Genomic DNA, 17578 nt, shown 5'->3' on the forward strand with positions numbered 1-17578 from the left:
GGACAGACCGTATTGTGCAAATTCAGTACGGACAGGGAATGTTCATGACTTGGTGCTGTTTCATTTCGTCTGGCAGTTTGATCCATCCCATTGTGGTTCGTGGAAAAAGGCTCAATAGCCTATGTGTTTGTTTGATCTGTTGATTGTGTATGTCAAGGACTGGGTGGTACAATGCTAAAGCGTGTTTGAACTGTTGATTGTGTATGTCAAGGAGTCGAGTGGGTTGCACGGTTACTATGCCTGCGTGTTGACAGTTGTTATTGTTGAATACTGTTCGTTATTTTAGAATTTTAATTTTGCCCATTATGGTAATTCTAGAGGACAGACAGTCTGAAAAGGGAAGAAAAGTCTTGACGTCACATATTCTACTTTTATGATCTTATGGTTTCTAAAGCATTGGAAATGTTTATGTAACTAGACATTCGGAGTACTGATAATGGATGAGTTACTTATTGAATCGTAAGGTGACATAACTATTTTAGGAGCAGGATGTATAGGCAGATGCTAAGAATTACGGGACGTAAAACGGCGAGAATGGACGGTCTTTATTGCCAACAGCATTTATTTAGACTAGAAAATAAGATGCAATCACTCTGAAACCAGAAGATCATTTACACAAGGTATGTATTCAGTTCCCCCCCCCCCCCCCCCCCCCCCCCCCCCCCCCCCCCCCCCCCCAGAAGAGTGGTTTTACACTTCCAATGAAATAGAAACCAGTTTTTTGACACCACGTTTTTCTTCCATATTGTTTTCGGTGTTAATGTTGTCCGGCTCTGTTAGAAGTTATCCAGCGGATGGCGCGACTTTGTACCTTCTCAAGAGTGTTGATGCTATCGGCTGTGCACGGGTCCCAAAATGATTCATCACACTCAAAGCGCTGTGTATGAGGCACGTATTTAGCCGCTTTGTTATTTGTTTTTATACTCCTTTTCAGTAAACCAAGGGTCTTATTGTCTCTGTTCGTGATGTTCTGTACGCGATGGCTCCATCTCGTGTCTTCACTAAGGATTGTAGTACATGGTGAACGGACTGGCGTCTGGAAATGGGTCCAACTGAGCACTTACCTAGCTGGATTAAATCCATTTACTCTTCCAAAAGGCCCATTTGTCTAGGTCTTCCCTGACGTCTTTGATTTAAGGAGGATGTTATTTTCTTGTGGCAAGAAGTCGTCAAATAGTCTGGAACTGCATGCCAGATCATTGGTGTAAAGGAGGAAGAGCAACGAGTCAAGAACTGATCCACGAGGCACTCCCGATTCAACACCTACAAAGGCCGACTTTTCTCTATTCGCCGCAACCGACTATTATCTGCCCATCAGATTTTTTTTTTTTTTTTTGGAATGAATTATAAGTATCATGTTATTGTTTAATTGCCTTTGAATATAATAGCCATAGCTTTTCGTGTAGACCCGTTGTCTGAGAAGTAGAATTCATTTTGTTTTCAATCTGGATGGACCACTGGTGGAATCTTTACCAACACGTCGATCTATTCAGATGGGCATGGTAGCCACGGCAAAGAGACTGATTCGCTCCTATTTTGCAACTTTAGGGATAACAATTACATTTTGTCAAAGAACGTCGTTGGGTATCAAAAGCACTCTTTCGCTCCCTGATTATTCCACAATTGTTTAACGCCTCCGCCGAAATAAATTTAAATTTTACACTTTCATATACATGCAGAGTTAAAACGCAAAGGCAATATTGTGCTTTCTGTAACTACCTTTACCGATGTAATTGCCTGGATTTTATTTTAGTTTGATTTTTCTCCTCCACCGAATTTGAAACACGATGACAGTGACCATCTCCTGTGTGGTGGATTGTGGACAAAAATATGAATGGATACCTAGATATAAATATCGAGATGGACTGAGTTCTTTTGTACACATAGGGCGATATATAAAATCCTAGGGGATAACAGCAGATCACCTGAGTGTAGCCGCTGCTCTGTCGTACTCTTAAAAGATTTTGGCCAGCCAACTTTCCATCGATTAAAATGGCCCTCGTCATTTTAAAAACTCTCAAAATTGGAACTTCATTGAAGTCCCGGGTTTGAACGTTTCTAACAAGATGAAGGTCATTTTAATCGATCGATATTTGGAGAACAAGTTTCCTGGCCAAATTTTTAAATACCCGTTTTTCCAGAGTGCGGCAGTTAATTGGTTGAACCAAAATAAAACAGTACAAACTACACGTGCTGTAAAAAAAAAATAAAAAATACTAGTTGAACGTGATAGGGAAGTTAAACTAAATCGAATTTGGCGTTTTTAAGATGTTGTTGAGAGCCTAATCCACTTAAATATGAGAGTACGTTTCATTTTTAAAAAATTTGTTGTTGTTGTTTTTCGGCGCTTTTGTAAACTTTTAAAACTCGGAGCCGGAATGTTAATGTCACGTCCCCACCCGGACCCCCTCATGTATGTATGTATGTATGTATTATGGGATGGATGGATGTATAGATGTATGATATAATTTTGTTGGATTTTCGAAGTAGACGCCAAGTATTTAGACTGTATCCAGTAAATTTTGTTAGGAAATAAAACTGGGTCAAGACATAAAGAAACTGAGTGCAGCCGAACAATAACTAGTTTGCTACAAATTAAAAAAAAAACAAAACAAGAATTAATCAGTCAAAAAGTTCGTCACATGTTCCTGTTAACAAGCGTATACAATTTCCTTTTAAAAGATGCTGTGCGCTTCTAAGAAACTCACAACATTGCCATCCGGAAATATAACGGACCAACACACAAAACTTCGTTCTATTTATATACCGACATGTTTACCATTCTTTACGAAAAATAACGTTTAAGTGCCATTGTGAAACAACTAAAAGTTTTGCTGACCAGCTCTCAACCGTCAAGACAATTGACGGTTCCTCAAAGACATTGTTCCTATGCCTGGTAAGCTATTGACATGGGTGTCTTTTTTACTATTATCATATATTATGAATCTTGGGTTATGCAATCAACATACAGTGCATAATATATTGTCGCCTATGCATACTACGAAGGAATGTAGCTAATTCATCAAACAAAATGTCTGGTGTCAACAGGAATCACCCATGTTGTCCAAGTGAGCAAACTGGGGGTTAATCTTGCCCAAGGAGAAAAAAAAAACGAAAGTGTCTGAAGCCAGGCTCGAACCCGGGACCTTCCGGGTCACTGTGCAATGCCTTTACCACTCGACTTCTTCGCCTCCTACATACATGTACATACAATGCATACCCTTTTGAAAGTTACTTAAATTATCGCTTATTTTATTAAAACTAGTCGAATCGATAGTTCAGTGGTTTCATCTTTGACTCGGAAATTTAGAATAAAGTATATACTATTATTACCTCTGATGTCAACCGCTGACCGTAAATTGAAGACCCAAAGCCACCTTAAGTATTTGCCTGCCACATGAAGCAAGCAGCCCTCAGATCCTGAGCACAACTCACAATTTTAACACAGAGGATTGAAAAAATAAATGCACAATGTCATCAGATGATGCTATGCAGTTCCGTCATCAGTGTGTCAAAATATTGTGATACATTATGGGAGTTACTGTCTGTTTGGCATGTACTAAAGGTAGCTATGGAATTAAATAATGTTTGCCAGTTGACTGAAAATAAATATAGCCAAGGGAACTGGCTAAATGGCAGGAATTATTCTGATTGGATAATGCTTAATACCGCTCGAATCATCAACTATTATTTCACTTGAATTCCTTACCAGACGCAAGACGGCATTTTAAAGTCTTGGATTTTGACCAAGACGGGAAATCAAGATATAGATGAGATTCTCAAGGCCAAAAATTAGTTGACTTTTATCCAGAACTTAAGTTCTTTTAAAGTGGTTGTCTTATTGTAAATTTAGTTTACCAACTAAGGCTTGACAAAAAGAGCTCATTTTTGCTAGACGTATAGTCGATGGATGTATCTAGTTGTATGTTCACTTTTATTTTCCAAACTGATCACGTAAAGCGGTATTGAGGGTTTTCATGGGAGATAGATGCTTTGACTAATGAATTAAAATTAAAGAGAATGGAGGTTGAATTACAAATATTAATGCAAGCCGATTGAACAAATCGTTCCTATCACCATTGACTCACATCGTGTTAGTTTCATCATCATTCTACGCCACGTCACTCCTTTGTTAATTTAATGTCTTTGGTTTATTCTCTCACTTCACTGGTTAATACCATGTCATATCTTTCGTTTATTCTCTCACTTCACTGTCAATTTAACCTGTTTGCCCCTTGGGTTAATCGATCGCATTCTGAAGTTCGATCCTCAGTCGAGGAAGGCTGCTTTTTGGGATTTTTTTTTTTTTTTTAATTTTAATTTTTCTGTCTTTCTTTGGCAGTGTTTCATACACACTTTTTTTTTGAGGTCTTTATCAAATTATGCATTGGAATTTTATATCTTGGATTGATAAAAACATTAATAAATAAATTTTAAAAAAAAATTAAAATCCGGATTTTGTTTCAAAGACAGTATATATTTTAATTGGCAGCCCTTGGCAGCATGAGTATGTTACCACGTTGAAAGGTTATTATCGAATTGGATGCAATTAATTAGGATCCTTACAATGCATGATTTAAGATATTGTGACGTCTTTATATATAATTATTAATTAAATCGGTTTGCCGCAATTAGTGTGTTTACAATTTTCAGAGTGAAGAGAATATCACATAGCCAATTATTGCTTACCCTCGATATTAATATCAATGTTCCATACTCCATTCGTTATTAATTTGATACTGGCTTGGCTTGGTATATGCGTAAATGTTATAATAATGAATTTCGTGAAGGGAACGTCTCTTTTATTTTTTTCTTTCTCCCCCCCCCCCCCCTCTCTCTCTCTCTCTCTCTCTCTCTCTCTCTCTCTCTCTCTCTCTCTCTCTCTCTTTCTCTCTCTCCTCCTCCTCCCCGCCCCCCTCGATTATAACGATATTATATATCGATCCTTTTTCTCCTATACCTCGGTTTACTCACTCACAAGTTTTCTTTTTCTACCGTCTAGATGGAGGAACTTTTATGTTTATGGTTGGGTGGTTGTCATTTGTCTGTCGCACCACCGCTAATCTCATTAGAAGGATCTGTCGACAATACCCGTTACTTCAAATACCTACCAGCCAACATGCTCGGTTGGTTCCATTCTTTCCCCCAGGTCAGATTCATTACTAGTAACATACTTACTAGCATTATTGTCACGATTTACAGGTCCGGTATCACAGTTTGGGTTGCAGTCTGCTCGGAGACCTCGCGCAGGAGTTATATATATATATATATATATATATATATATATATATATATATATATATATATATATATATATATATATATATATATATATATATATATGTGCAGCTATTCTTGTGAACATTCAAAAATAATTGGCCCGTCTTATCTGTGCAGCATTATTTCAGATGGATTTTCTGTTGTGTTGTGAGATCAGTAAAGGAGTTTGTGAAAAACATCGTTTTTAAAATTCACCCAGAGAGAGAGAGAGAGAGAGAGAGAGAGAGAGAGAGAGAGAGAGAGAGAGAGAGAGAGAGAGAGAGAGAGAGAGAGAGAGAGAGAGAGAGAGATGCTATCTACTTTTCTTGTGACTTTTTCATAACTTTACGGTTATTAAACACAATAATTTGGAGCATATTGTGCTTTATTTATAGCGTCCAACTTAATTCCACAGCGCAAAATCACATCCTCGATTGAATAGGTAATAACTAACGAGCACTTTGATTTACAATTCCAGCTGACATCAATTGGTCAGAGATCTCGGATGGTAATTGTGTTATTAACAAGTCAAACAATTTTAGATCCGTCTGTTCTATTTCTATAAAATAATTCGTTTATACCAAATGGGCACTCTTCATATATTATCTTTTGAGAAAGCTTGAATAAACTAAAACCAGAGTGAAGACTGGTTGAAATAGCTGTTGTGGGGAAAATATGGAGGGGGGGGGGGGGGGGGGAAGGATTTATTGATTTCTAAATTTTAAACACGCTGTCAAGTCAACCCCACACATCGAGCCTCGATTGCAACATTATATTATTATTATTATTATTATTATTATTATTATTATTATTATTATTATTATTATTATTATTATTATTATTATTATTATTATTATTATTATTACATTATTGTTGTTGTTGTTGTTGTTGTTATTATTATTACTAGTAGAAAACCCGCAATATCTGCGAAGATATAAAGGTTATTAGGAACAGGCGGTCATCTGTTATGCTTATTATACGACTGTATTGTAGTTTTAGATTTGCCGGTAATTCTGTGCTTGATGATAAAAATGTAACATTGGCTGTTCGGAGCAATGTTGATCCCCAACCCTAATTTTTAAAGTAAAGGTTATTATTATTATTATTATTATTATTATTATTATTATATATTATTATTATTATTATTATTATTATTATTATTATTATTATTATTATTATTATTATTATTATTATTATTATTATTAATATCATCACATCATAATTGTTATTATTATCATCATCATCTTCATCATCATCATTGATGTGAAAAAGCAGATATACATACATTTCAAACCGCTTTAGTAAAGACATGGTGGCAAATCAGTGGTTTACGACCATTCAACCGTCTCTTTATTGAATATTCAATTAAACAATAACGTGAAGGATGTATTTTCTTTGCGTGGAGATCTCCTTTGAGTAGTTTTTTTTTTTTATGATATTGATTAGGCGTGGTCAACCTTCCACAGGATGTTGAGTGCGTTCCATGTATTGCATTGTGTTTTATCGATCCGCGTTTTCCTTTTAGCATATCGTGAAGCATAAATTGTAAAGTAAATCAGCGATTCAGTCGTATACCTCTCTCATTTCTCCATTAGATTACATCCAATGGCCATCATGTGAATATGGAAACTTTTAGAAATCATTAATGGTATGAAGTCAATCATTTGCTGTGTTTTAAAGTATTGAAATAATTTCAATTCGTCTTGGAAAATTATGTTTTATTATGTTTTTTTAAAGACTTCTTGTAAGTGACTACTCTTTTTTAATTATTGAGGTATTAAAAAAAAAAAAGGCAGAGTCTGATATTAAAAGTCAAGTCAGTGATATGGAGTTATGGAACAATCTCTGGGAACATTCTAAATTCATCTGATTATTAAAGCGTGACATGGAACTAGAGCTATCAAAGTGGTATGAGACACGATCGTAGAAATGTGAGCCACATGTGAGCTGCCTACTATTATTTGTATAGGTGTCAATCTGTGAGATCACGGTTTGAATCTTGGTTTTATTTCTTTGTTAGTTTTGGGTTTTTTTTTAAAATGTGTTTCTTTCTTTTGTGTGTGTGTGTGTGTGTGTGTGTGTGTGTGTGTGTGTGTGTATGTGTGTGTGTGTGTGTGTGTGCAATCACTGTCCTTTCTCCATACAATTTACTCTCGATCATTGACCAGTCTGAATGCTTCTTCCCACCTGCTAACGAATGCACTGTCGTTCACTATCTACTTATCATATCTTTTTTTTTCATGACGTTTTCAAACAGAAATGATGTTTTTAAAAAATAATGAATAAATACAAACTGAGTATGCATTTCCATAATATATAATAAAAGACCTTTCATTACTCTTGTTTTGTTTTCCAGTGTGCTCGCCTTTCGATCTAGAGTCGCAGACCAAGGCGATATGGATAGTTCCTTCACTAGTGATATATTACAAAGTGGCCTAAACTTGGCTTTTTGATGACGACAGGTAGAGCATAAAGTGATTATACTCTCTCTCTCTCTCTCTCTCTCTCTCTCTCTCTCTCTCTGTCTCTCTCTCTCTCTCGCTCTTTCTCTCTCTCTCTTTCTTTATTGCTATTTCCTCCTCCCCCCTCTCTATCTCTCTCTCTCTCTCTGGCTCTCTCTCCCCCCTCTCTCTCTCTTTCTTTATTGCTATTTCCTCCTCCCCCCCTCTCTATCTCTCTCTCCACCCCCCCCCCCCCCTCTCTCTCTCTCTCTCTCTCTCTCTCTCTCTTTTTTTTTTTTTTTTCTTTTTTTTTTCCTTGTATTAAATTATGCACGAGCTTCGCTTTCTTCTATCCCACAAGAATCCTAAGACTGTCTATCTGTTTTGTTTTTTTAAATCCATGTTAATGTTATTTATTTTCATATTCCTAATTCACGTAGTGATACTAGAGTTTACGTATTTATTTATTTATTTATTTATTTATTTATTTATTTATTTATTTATTTATTTATTTATTTATTTATTTATTTATTTATTTATTTATTTATTGTGCTTTACTTTTTCAACCACTTTAGATATTACTTTTTAAAAAATATTGTTTCAGGTGGACAACTGAGCGGTCACCTCAAACACCTCTCCCCTGCTCCCCACAAGCCATACAAGCATGGCGTATTCTAACAGCCATAACCACTACTACAGGCCACGCCTCTACTTCACCAGGGCCGCTTGTTTCTTCCGGAATAGTCGAGGTTTCCTGTGCCACTACCGGTACAGGACAGTTAGTGCCATAATTTCACTCATCCTCCTGTTGGTCAATATTTATATCTGGCGCACAGGATGTGAGAACTTTCAGTCACCCCGTTACCTCCCCCACGGCTACCTCCCAATATTTCCTCATCACCTGTATCCTCCATACAATCAATCAAAAAAAGAATCGGTGTCACATTCATCAGTGTCATCGTCTTATCTAGACCATTACCTGTATAGTCACGTGATTCATGATTCGCTTCACCAGCCCGTACCCCCTGTTGTACACGTCATCCACTGTGATCACGGCCCATTCACGTTCACCCACTACTCTTCAGTGTTGGCTGCTTTCAAGGTACTCAAACCATCTGCAATGTTTATACATATCACACAGGAGCCGGAACTTGATCCGGACGGATATTATCAATTTCTGCCAGATCTTTTACGTGACATTCCAATTCTGGTCAAAGTGAAGTTGAAAGAAAGCAATGCATGTTCTTGTAAGGGGAAAGATCAAGCTGCTGCTTTTCTGGATACCATCGGTCGCACTGGTGGTGTTGCGATTAGCAGTAGGGTGATTCTAGCCGCCTCTGAATCTATAGCATATCTGATGAATACAAACATATCTATAATAACGCTTGAATCAGATATCAAGCAATCAGCATTGGTTTCCCTTGCGTCCCATGTTGTGCCATCGATTTATTCATCCCTTTCCAAACTCAAATCTTCCATATTATCGGCTTCAGACACAAACTACCGAGGGCAAAACGCCCCAACCTTGCGATGCGTCAACCCAGCCGTTTTCTCTATTCAGTTGGACAAACCCAGCACCTGTCTTTACTTATCGGAAGACGTATTTCCATTCCAAATTTTCAATGATAAAAACGATTTTGCCAAATTGATGAGATGGGCGACTTACGGCTCCACCCAAAAGTTGGCCCCTGTTCCCTCATCACATAACGTTGTTCCGAACATTGTTCATTACGTATGGCTTGGCAAACGTAACCTTGACTACTTCACCTTCCTCAGTTTTCTTAGCAGTCTCTACGTACTTGAAGCTGATGCTGTCTACGTGCACGGGGAAGCACCACTAGGCGAATTGTGGGATTTTTTCTACCGTGAGCCTCGCCTTAAACTTATACGGCGCGATTTTCCTGAATCAGTATATGGTACGCCCATAGAAAAATATGTATCACACGCCAGTGACTATCTACGTGCAGACATTCTACTTCGTTATGGCGGTGTCTATGCGGATACTGACGTCATCTTTTTAAACAAACTTCCCTCTGCTTTTCGAAAGTACGACGTGTCAGCATGCCCCGACTGGCCAAAGACAGGAGCTTTTCCGGACGTTTTCAACATGGGAGTGCTGGTCGGGGCACCAGGAGCAGAATACCTGAGATACTTTCTGGAATCGTATAGGTGGTACTTAGACAGGGATTGGTCTTACAACGCCATTCACATCCCATACAAAGTCTATGAGAAGAAACCACAGACACTGAACGTTGCCAGACATTTGCAGGTAAGTTCAGCATGAATACTGCTTGTTCGAATCTATTAATATATGTGGTTTTTGGGAATTCATCAAAGTTCACTCAAATGATTATCTAAAATTTGTTAATAGGTGAGCATGAAGGAAAACAGGTCATCAATGCATAGAAGTTTGGAGAAAAAACTGCCGTAAACAGACAACTAAATGTAAGGCTATTTTGTGTGCGCGCGCGCGCGCGTGTGTGTGTGTGGGGGGGGGGGGGGGGGGCTCGGATTTGAGAGGGTTTTTTTTTTTTTTTTACATTTTGGGCACATTTTAATATATTAATATAAAAGTTGTATAGCCATCGTGAGAAAAAGACGTTTTGTCAGTGTAGGACAATTTGTTCATAATTGTCGTCTGCAGTTTTGAAGATAAAAGAAAACCTCAAGAAATAAAAAAGAAAATTTTCTTATAAATATCATGTTGAAATGAATTGGAGGCTGGCATAATTGAACGTTATGGCATGTTGTAGCTTTAAATCTCATGAGTCCGAGCATTTGAAACAATATACCACAGAATTTGATTCTTATTTTTCCTCTGATTTTTTTTTTATTTGCTGCATTGGCACTTGAGTGACCTATGTATTCGAGTTCGTGTTATTTTAGGCTAAAATGGGGAAGCATAAGTCGTGACGTCACACCCTCCTCTATTCCGGTTCAAAAGTCATTGGAAGTGTGTAACCAGTGTTCCGGCTTATGGATAAACAATGAATAGGTTATAAAAGGTGGCATTTTAATATTTTAGTAAGAGGATGTATCGGTTGCTTCTTATGATTATGGGGCTTAAAGGAGCGAGGATATTTGATATTTATTGACCAGCACTTATTTAAGTTAGGAAATAAAAAAGAGCGAGGATATTTGATATTTATTGACCAGCACTTATTTAAGTTAGGAAATAAGATGCCATCACTCTGAAACCAGAAGATCAGTGTATGTATCTAGTCCTCCGGAGGACTGGTTTCACACTTCCATGCTGATTGGAGCCAGTATTTTGACATCACATTATTGTTCCCTTGAGTGAGCGAAGTCACCATCTCATGAGCGCATGGTATTAGATATTTAATTCTTTTCTTTCGTACTGTAGCCATGGCGTATTGTCCAGAAATCTTGATGATAACCATTCAGTAGAACTGGACCGATCACGATCACTTAATCGCGTAATCATTACCACACGATTGCTCATCTACTCGCCATTGGTTTCTGAGAAAAAGAACTCTCTGTCTTCATTACGACTGGATTGTTTTGCTGTTGAGCCATCTAGGAGTTTCGTTTTCGCTTGATTGCTTGCTGTTGATTACATTCCGACAAGTAATATAAACAAATTAACGTTCCCTAGCCTACAACGATCGACGAACGACGAGGAAGAAAAGGAAAGATCTGTCCTAAGACTCTGAGGACAGATCTTCGTTTTCTTCTTCTTCGATCGTTGTAGGTTGGGAACGTAATCCATAACTTGCTAATTTTGTCGTAGAAGTGGCCCCTTTTACGACCTCATTAAAAAAAAAAAGTTATGTCTGTCAATTATCATATTTTCCCGTACGATTGCACAGGCATATAAAACGAAACGACGAGGAGAAGGACATGGGAGCATGCCCCATTTAAAAATTGAAGTATTTTGAAAGCATGAAGGTGAAATACTTTTGAGCAGGCACTGGTGTAAGATCATAATCTGAATAGATACGCATGAGACAATGCCAAAGCAGAAATAAATATTCAATAAAGTCGACTGGAGTTTGAACTCAGGCCTTTTAATTGCCGGTTAGAAATACTATCATTACACCACAGAGGTTACCAAATATTTCGAGTGTAAAATTTAGTTATATTGTGCATATATTCGTTTATTTTTCCTTTTCCTCTTATTCTTCTTTATTTCTCTTAATACTTAGTTCCTCGTAGCCGGAATGTGTCTCATTAACAGAAGCGAGTGTTTGCTACCATTAGGGCAGGAAAGGGGTCTATAGCTTTCCTCTTATTACTTGTGGCCTGATAAATATTGACGCTTCGTGATTCGACTTTCATTTTTCTATCAGAAGGAAGTTCTTTTTATTTAGCCACTTTGACAATAGTAACCTTAGCTCAATTGATACAGACTCTTATAATAATAATAAAAATAATGCTGAAAACTTATATAGCGCTATAACTCCGAGACACCAGACTCTAAGCGCTTAAATTACAAATTACTTTGGCTGACACATACTTATTCACACACACACAAGCACACACACACACACACACACACACACACACAACACACAATAGAAACCAGACAGACCTATCTTGCTTCTCATAACATCTACTAAAGACGAAACAAGACATTATAGTGTGTCGAGCTAATGCTTGATCATCATTGATCCCCCACATGCCATTTCTTTGTTGAACTTTGCGATAATAGAATAACAGGTATCTCATTGGAAATCTGTGCAACCTCAGCTGCTGGCCGTTTACCATGGATATGGCCAGGTAGACGGGTTCTCTCTTCGACGCTCAGTTTCGGCATGTTTTTAAGAGTAAAAGAATTGTAATCAAAGTAATTACAAAATGATTTCACGAAGATAATTTATTTTTGTTTAAAACAGCAGATAACTTGTAAACTCAGCAGACAACATGGCAATGTTCAATCACGGCACGTTGGTACGAAAGGGTTCTGTTTTAAGAATTTAAGAACTTGCGTTTTCACGATTGTCCCAGTAACATTCTTTATAATTTCTTCTTTGCGTCATTTCCGAAGTCGAAATATCAAGTTGTCTTACTAATATGCCCGCTATCCACGCTGTGATTGACAGATTGCAATATAACTAAGCATGTATGTGTTTTAACAAATGCTCTTTTAGGTGATATAAAATTCTTGACTCTAACACAAAATAATGAGAGGAACCACTAACCTCATTGCCATACTCGCTAACTGGAAGGTTGACACGCAACCCACGTCCAGTTATGGCGTCTGTTTTTAATGGGATATGACGAAACAAATTTGATTTTTCGATAAAATCATCACGATGTCTAATCAATCTCAGAATACATGCAAACAATCTTCATATCAATTGTAAACACAATGCAAAATTTGGTGACGATTGGTCCAGTGAATTCGGAGCCTTAGTGTTACAAAAATTATATATAATAAGATTATAAAACACAGTCGTAAAGATAAAATAAAAGAAAATAATTATTTCAATAAATAAAACCAACCACTTCACTGTTAAATTGTTTCTACTGTCCTATAAAATGGGAAAGACAGCCTTCAAGATAGCCCTTATGGCTTGAAGGAATGTTGACTAGAGATGTGATCATCGTCATGGTAATAAGGCACTTCTCTCTCTCTCTCTCTCTCTCTCTCTCTCTCTCTCTCTCTCTCTCTCTCTCTCTCTCTCTCTCTCTCTCTCATACACATACACTCACACCTCTCTCATTTTCACTCTCTCCCCTCCCCCATTCACACCCACCACCGTTTTTCATAATTGATTTCATCATAGAAATGTAATCCCCCCCCCCCTCTCTCTCTCTCTCTCTCTCTCTCTCTCTCTCTCTCTCTCTCTCTCTCTCTCTCTCTCTCTCTCGTCATTTTCTGCGTGTTTTGTCTTTCGCCCACACTTTCACCCGACGAAAGCCAAAGGTCGACGTGTTGTTTTTGGATTTTTTCGCATTATGAGACATTTTTATTACTCTCTTAATATTTTAGTTACATTTGCTCCTATATGTTTAACGCTACAGAAACCGTCATCTTCACCATTTAAGTCTACGAAAGACGACATTTTATTATGATACTTACTTAACGCCCTCGTACAGCTTGGTTACTGCGTGTTGTTATTGTTGCATGAATATTTGAAAGACATTTAAACATATTGTTGATCACTTCCTGTCACGGCATATATTTCATTTCCAGCAACCTTCGTGGTGTAGAGGATAAACTTCCTCCTATTTTCAAAGATATGTGTCAAGTCCTATTCAATTTTTCACCATTTAGAGCGTATGTTGCACTCTTATAAAACTTTTTTTTTTTTATTTCGCAAGAAAACTACTTCAATTATTGATCAGTTAAATTGACATTCAACACGTCAAAAGTCTCAAAGCTGACTTTTTAAAAAAGTCCTCCAATCACACCCAACCCCATACCATTTAAACGTGTTTTCTTTTTAAACCATGTTTAAGAGTTAAACTTACATTTGTAAATAATTTCACTCCTACAGGTTTTGTGTGCTGAGGATAAATGTCATGCTACATGGATAGCTGGCTATAAGGAGGACGGAGTGGATCATTTGGATGGACATGCCTTTGACTGGAGGAACGACGCGTTCGCAATACACTGGACCCACCCCGACCCCAAAGAGTTCACGTGTCAAGATAACCTACTGACCACTAATTCCATTCCTAGCGATATTGGGAAAATGGTACTTAGGAAAGCAAAAATCATATCATAAATGTAATATGAGATGGATTCTGTAATGTTCAAATTCAATAACCCTTGATGAGAAGAACTGGAGTTGACTTTCTTCTGTTTTTGTAGGGGGGGGGGGGGAGCATGTTTCTTGTCGTTTTTTGTTTTTTGTTTTTTATATACTGAAACACGAATTGTTTTTTTTTTTTTTTTTTTTTTTTTTAAATACAGAAACATGAATTTGATAAAAGCACAGAGCAATATTTTTTCACCATTTTATGACTTTAAACAAGTGCTATCGAACATTAATTTTATGGACTATAATTTCACATACAGTGCATTGATGCTTAATTATTCCCATTAAAAACAAAAAACAAAACAGAATTGAGTTGGAAATGTGGCCAAATTTTGTCACATCAATGGCATTTTGCACATTTCAGCACTCCTAGATTCTAATGATACTAGAACAAACGTACTTAAGTTAACATAATAATAATAATAAAAATTAAAAAAAAAAACAACTAATAATTCTGCATAAACTAATATGAAAATCTAACATGTGATTTAGCACCATTCAAAATATTTAGTCGAAAAAAACAAACAAACAATGGAACCAGTACTGACCAATCGTCACTTCGTTTTGTTTTTGTTTTGTGTGTTTTGTTTAACAAGTTATAGTTTCGCATCTTTTTGACAAATTTTCCAAACAAGTGTGTATGAAATGTGCCAGACAAACTAAAAAAGCACAATATAAGGGAGAAAAAAAAAACCAGCCCAAAAAATCAGACTACCTTGACTGAGGATCGAACCTCAGACCTTCTGATTACTGGTCAGATGTGCTACCATTACACTTAATTTGATAAATATCCATTTGTTTGTCATAAAGTGTTTTATGTTAAGTTGCTTGGGGGGGGGGGGGGGTTGTTGTTGAAAAGAGAAAGTCAATACTTAGTGATTATGTTAATGCTGGCCATCAATGTTAACTCACAGCATCTACATAACCTTATTTAAAATCTTCCAAAATGCTGTGCTGCGAAATATATAAATAATATATATGTTGTTTATTTTATTTTTAAAAAATGTTTTTCATCATATTTTTTAATTGATAAGACAAAATGAGACATTATAAATAATTCACTTGATCTGCCATAGCTTTAATGATTGTAGAAATGAAATGATAATATTATGATTTATTATATTTAAGATTTATGATTTTGCAAGATTCCTGTCAATGTAAAAGAGTTATTTATTTTCCCCCTTTTTCCAATGAAAGCTTTCTCTTTGAGTGAGCATTTTGATTTTGCAAATACAGCTGAATTCGAAAGCTGAATCTCTTGACAATGTGTGCTTTGTAAATGAGTTAAATCATGACGGGAAATATCGATTGTGAATTTTGTTTGTTTGATTAAGGAGGTATATTATGTTTATAAAATTTTAAGAGCTACATATTTGAATATTAACAAGTTAAGTAGGAATCCAGCCATGGACACTGGGTGGGGTTCCTGACCTCCCATAGTGGGAAGGGAGGTACATACTGTGTCTTCTATCCCTCTGTCTGTTTTCCAAGATGCTTTCTGTCTTTGTCTTGGAATGAGATTACTTGGTTTTGTCCTGGCCCTGGCTGGGAGGGAAACAGTCAAATTCATAGTTAGTTTTGGGAGATGATATTTTTTTCCTTGTAAATCATCTCCTGTTTTGCACTGTATTAAGTTTTGTTTATGTATTTTATGATTTATAAACATTTGAGTGTATTCATCTTAGTGGGGACCTGTGCTTGTGTCTGGATGAGACTTTTAGGTGATATCAAACTAAGTACACTGATAGTGTGCTCTTGGAATCTACAACTGTTGCCTATTTGAACCAATTCTCCTTTGTCTGCCTTATTCTTGGATGCTTTAATTGTAATTCTAAAACTTTTTGCTATCCCATTTTCTTCCTTTTTACTGGCGCTGATATGACCTTAATGTGTTGCAAGCGCCATAAAACGCTTAAAAACAAAAACAAACAAACAGCCATGGACAGATCAGTATTTGTCTATATCCTCATCTCAACTTCTAGCTGCAGGGGATCATTTCTTTCAAGTATTAATTTCGTGTGCCAAGTATTTTTTTAAAATTTCATTAATCATATCGAACAATGACGGTATCAAATTTTCTTTTTTTCTAAAATATGGAAGGTGTAGACCATTACCCATTCAACATGATTGAATTAATCTGATGACATATACAAAATATTATCAAAACTGTTGTTCAGGAAAGAAATTAAGAAAACGCTTGTAGATGTACGCACATACAGTCACGTCTTTAAGAAAGATCAGGTTGTTCTTATTTTGTTATTTTTTTTGCGTTTAATTAAATGTTATTGTATCTTTTATCATTTGAGAAGAATTAATTCCCCAACTAAGGGTGAAACATTTTTTTGTCTGGGGTTATCTGTCTTGAAGATAAGACCTTTTCAAATTGGAGGATGAAATTGGGTTGTTACAAGTTGACACAAGAAATGACTGTGACCTCCAACATAAAGTTTAGGGTTTATAACGTGTGGTTCCTTATCATAACAAGAAAATAGCAATGATAATCTTGAATCAAATGAAAGAAGATTGAAATTTCTGTACGGGAAAAGAAGGTTTTAAAAATCTTTAACAACTGAATTTTTTGTACATTAATTTGTTCAAAATTACATCGATTGAATTTCCCATGTAGCATTGTTCAGTATTTTTTAGGAGAGCCAATAGCTTGCACCAAGTCCTGAATTTGGTGTCTCATTGATGATGTTAACGCTTGGAAATGTTCTTCTGTTACCTGGTTCCAAATTGCATTCAATGTTTCAAAGCAGCTGGGTTCAATTCAAATTCATGAGACTTGACGGTCCGTTTCATCAAACTTCAAGCGTTCTCGAAAAGATTAATATCAGGACTGATACTTGGTAGTTTACAAGAAGTTCTTGAGTGATTTTGGCCCTGTGCAGCGGAGTGTTTTCCTGCATAACAAGATCAATATCATAGTCATTGTTTTCAAAGAAAGGAATGACGCATGTCGAAAGGATGTGCTCGGAGGTGCCCAGTAATTTTGATGAGCGATGATTCTGATTGCCAAAATACCAACCCATACACTAACTACACTGTATCCCGATTTTTTAGTTTGAACATTGTTTTCATTATAACACTCATTTTCTTGATGATAGCACAGTAGTCTCCTGTCCGCAGAATTTACTTCAAAAGTTGCTT

The 17578-nt window shown here is 36.6% G+C and overlaps 1 protein-coding gene across 2 annotated transcripts in view; it reads left to right on the top strand.

Annotated features, from left to right (window-relative positions):
- The window catches only part of LOC144976107 (uncharacterized), a 40347-nt gene extending 25772 nt beyond the window's left edge, over positions 1–14575 (top strand). Inside the window, exons 1-4 of one of the 2 annotated variants that reach the window (XM_078920297.1) lie at positions 5003–5149; positions 7616–7721; positions 8305–9969; positions 14165–14575. In XM_078920297.1, coding sequence (XP_078776423.1) covers positions 8365–9969; positions 14165–14395 — 1836 coding nt within the window. In that variant the 5' untranslated portion in view covers positions 5003–5149; positions 7616–7721; positions 8305–8364 and the 3' untranslated portion in view covers positions 14396–14575. Of the gene's footprint in view, positions 1–5002; positions 5150–7615; positions 7722–8304; positions 9970–14164 lie in introns of those variants that run through there. The other variant, XM_078920291.1, reaches the window with a different exon arrangement.
- Positions 14576–17578: the final 3003 nt, after the last annotated feature.

Source organism: Berghia stephanieae, chromosome 1 (genome assembly GCF_034508935.2).
Source record: "Berghia stephanieae isolate SIO BIC M18660-M18661 chromosome 1, UCSD_Bste_1.3, whole genome shotgun sequence".
NCBI lineage: Eukaryota > Metazoa > Mollusca > Gastropoda > Nudibranchia > Aeolidiidae > Berghia > Berghia stephanieae.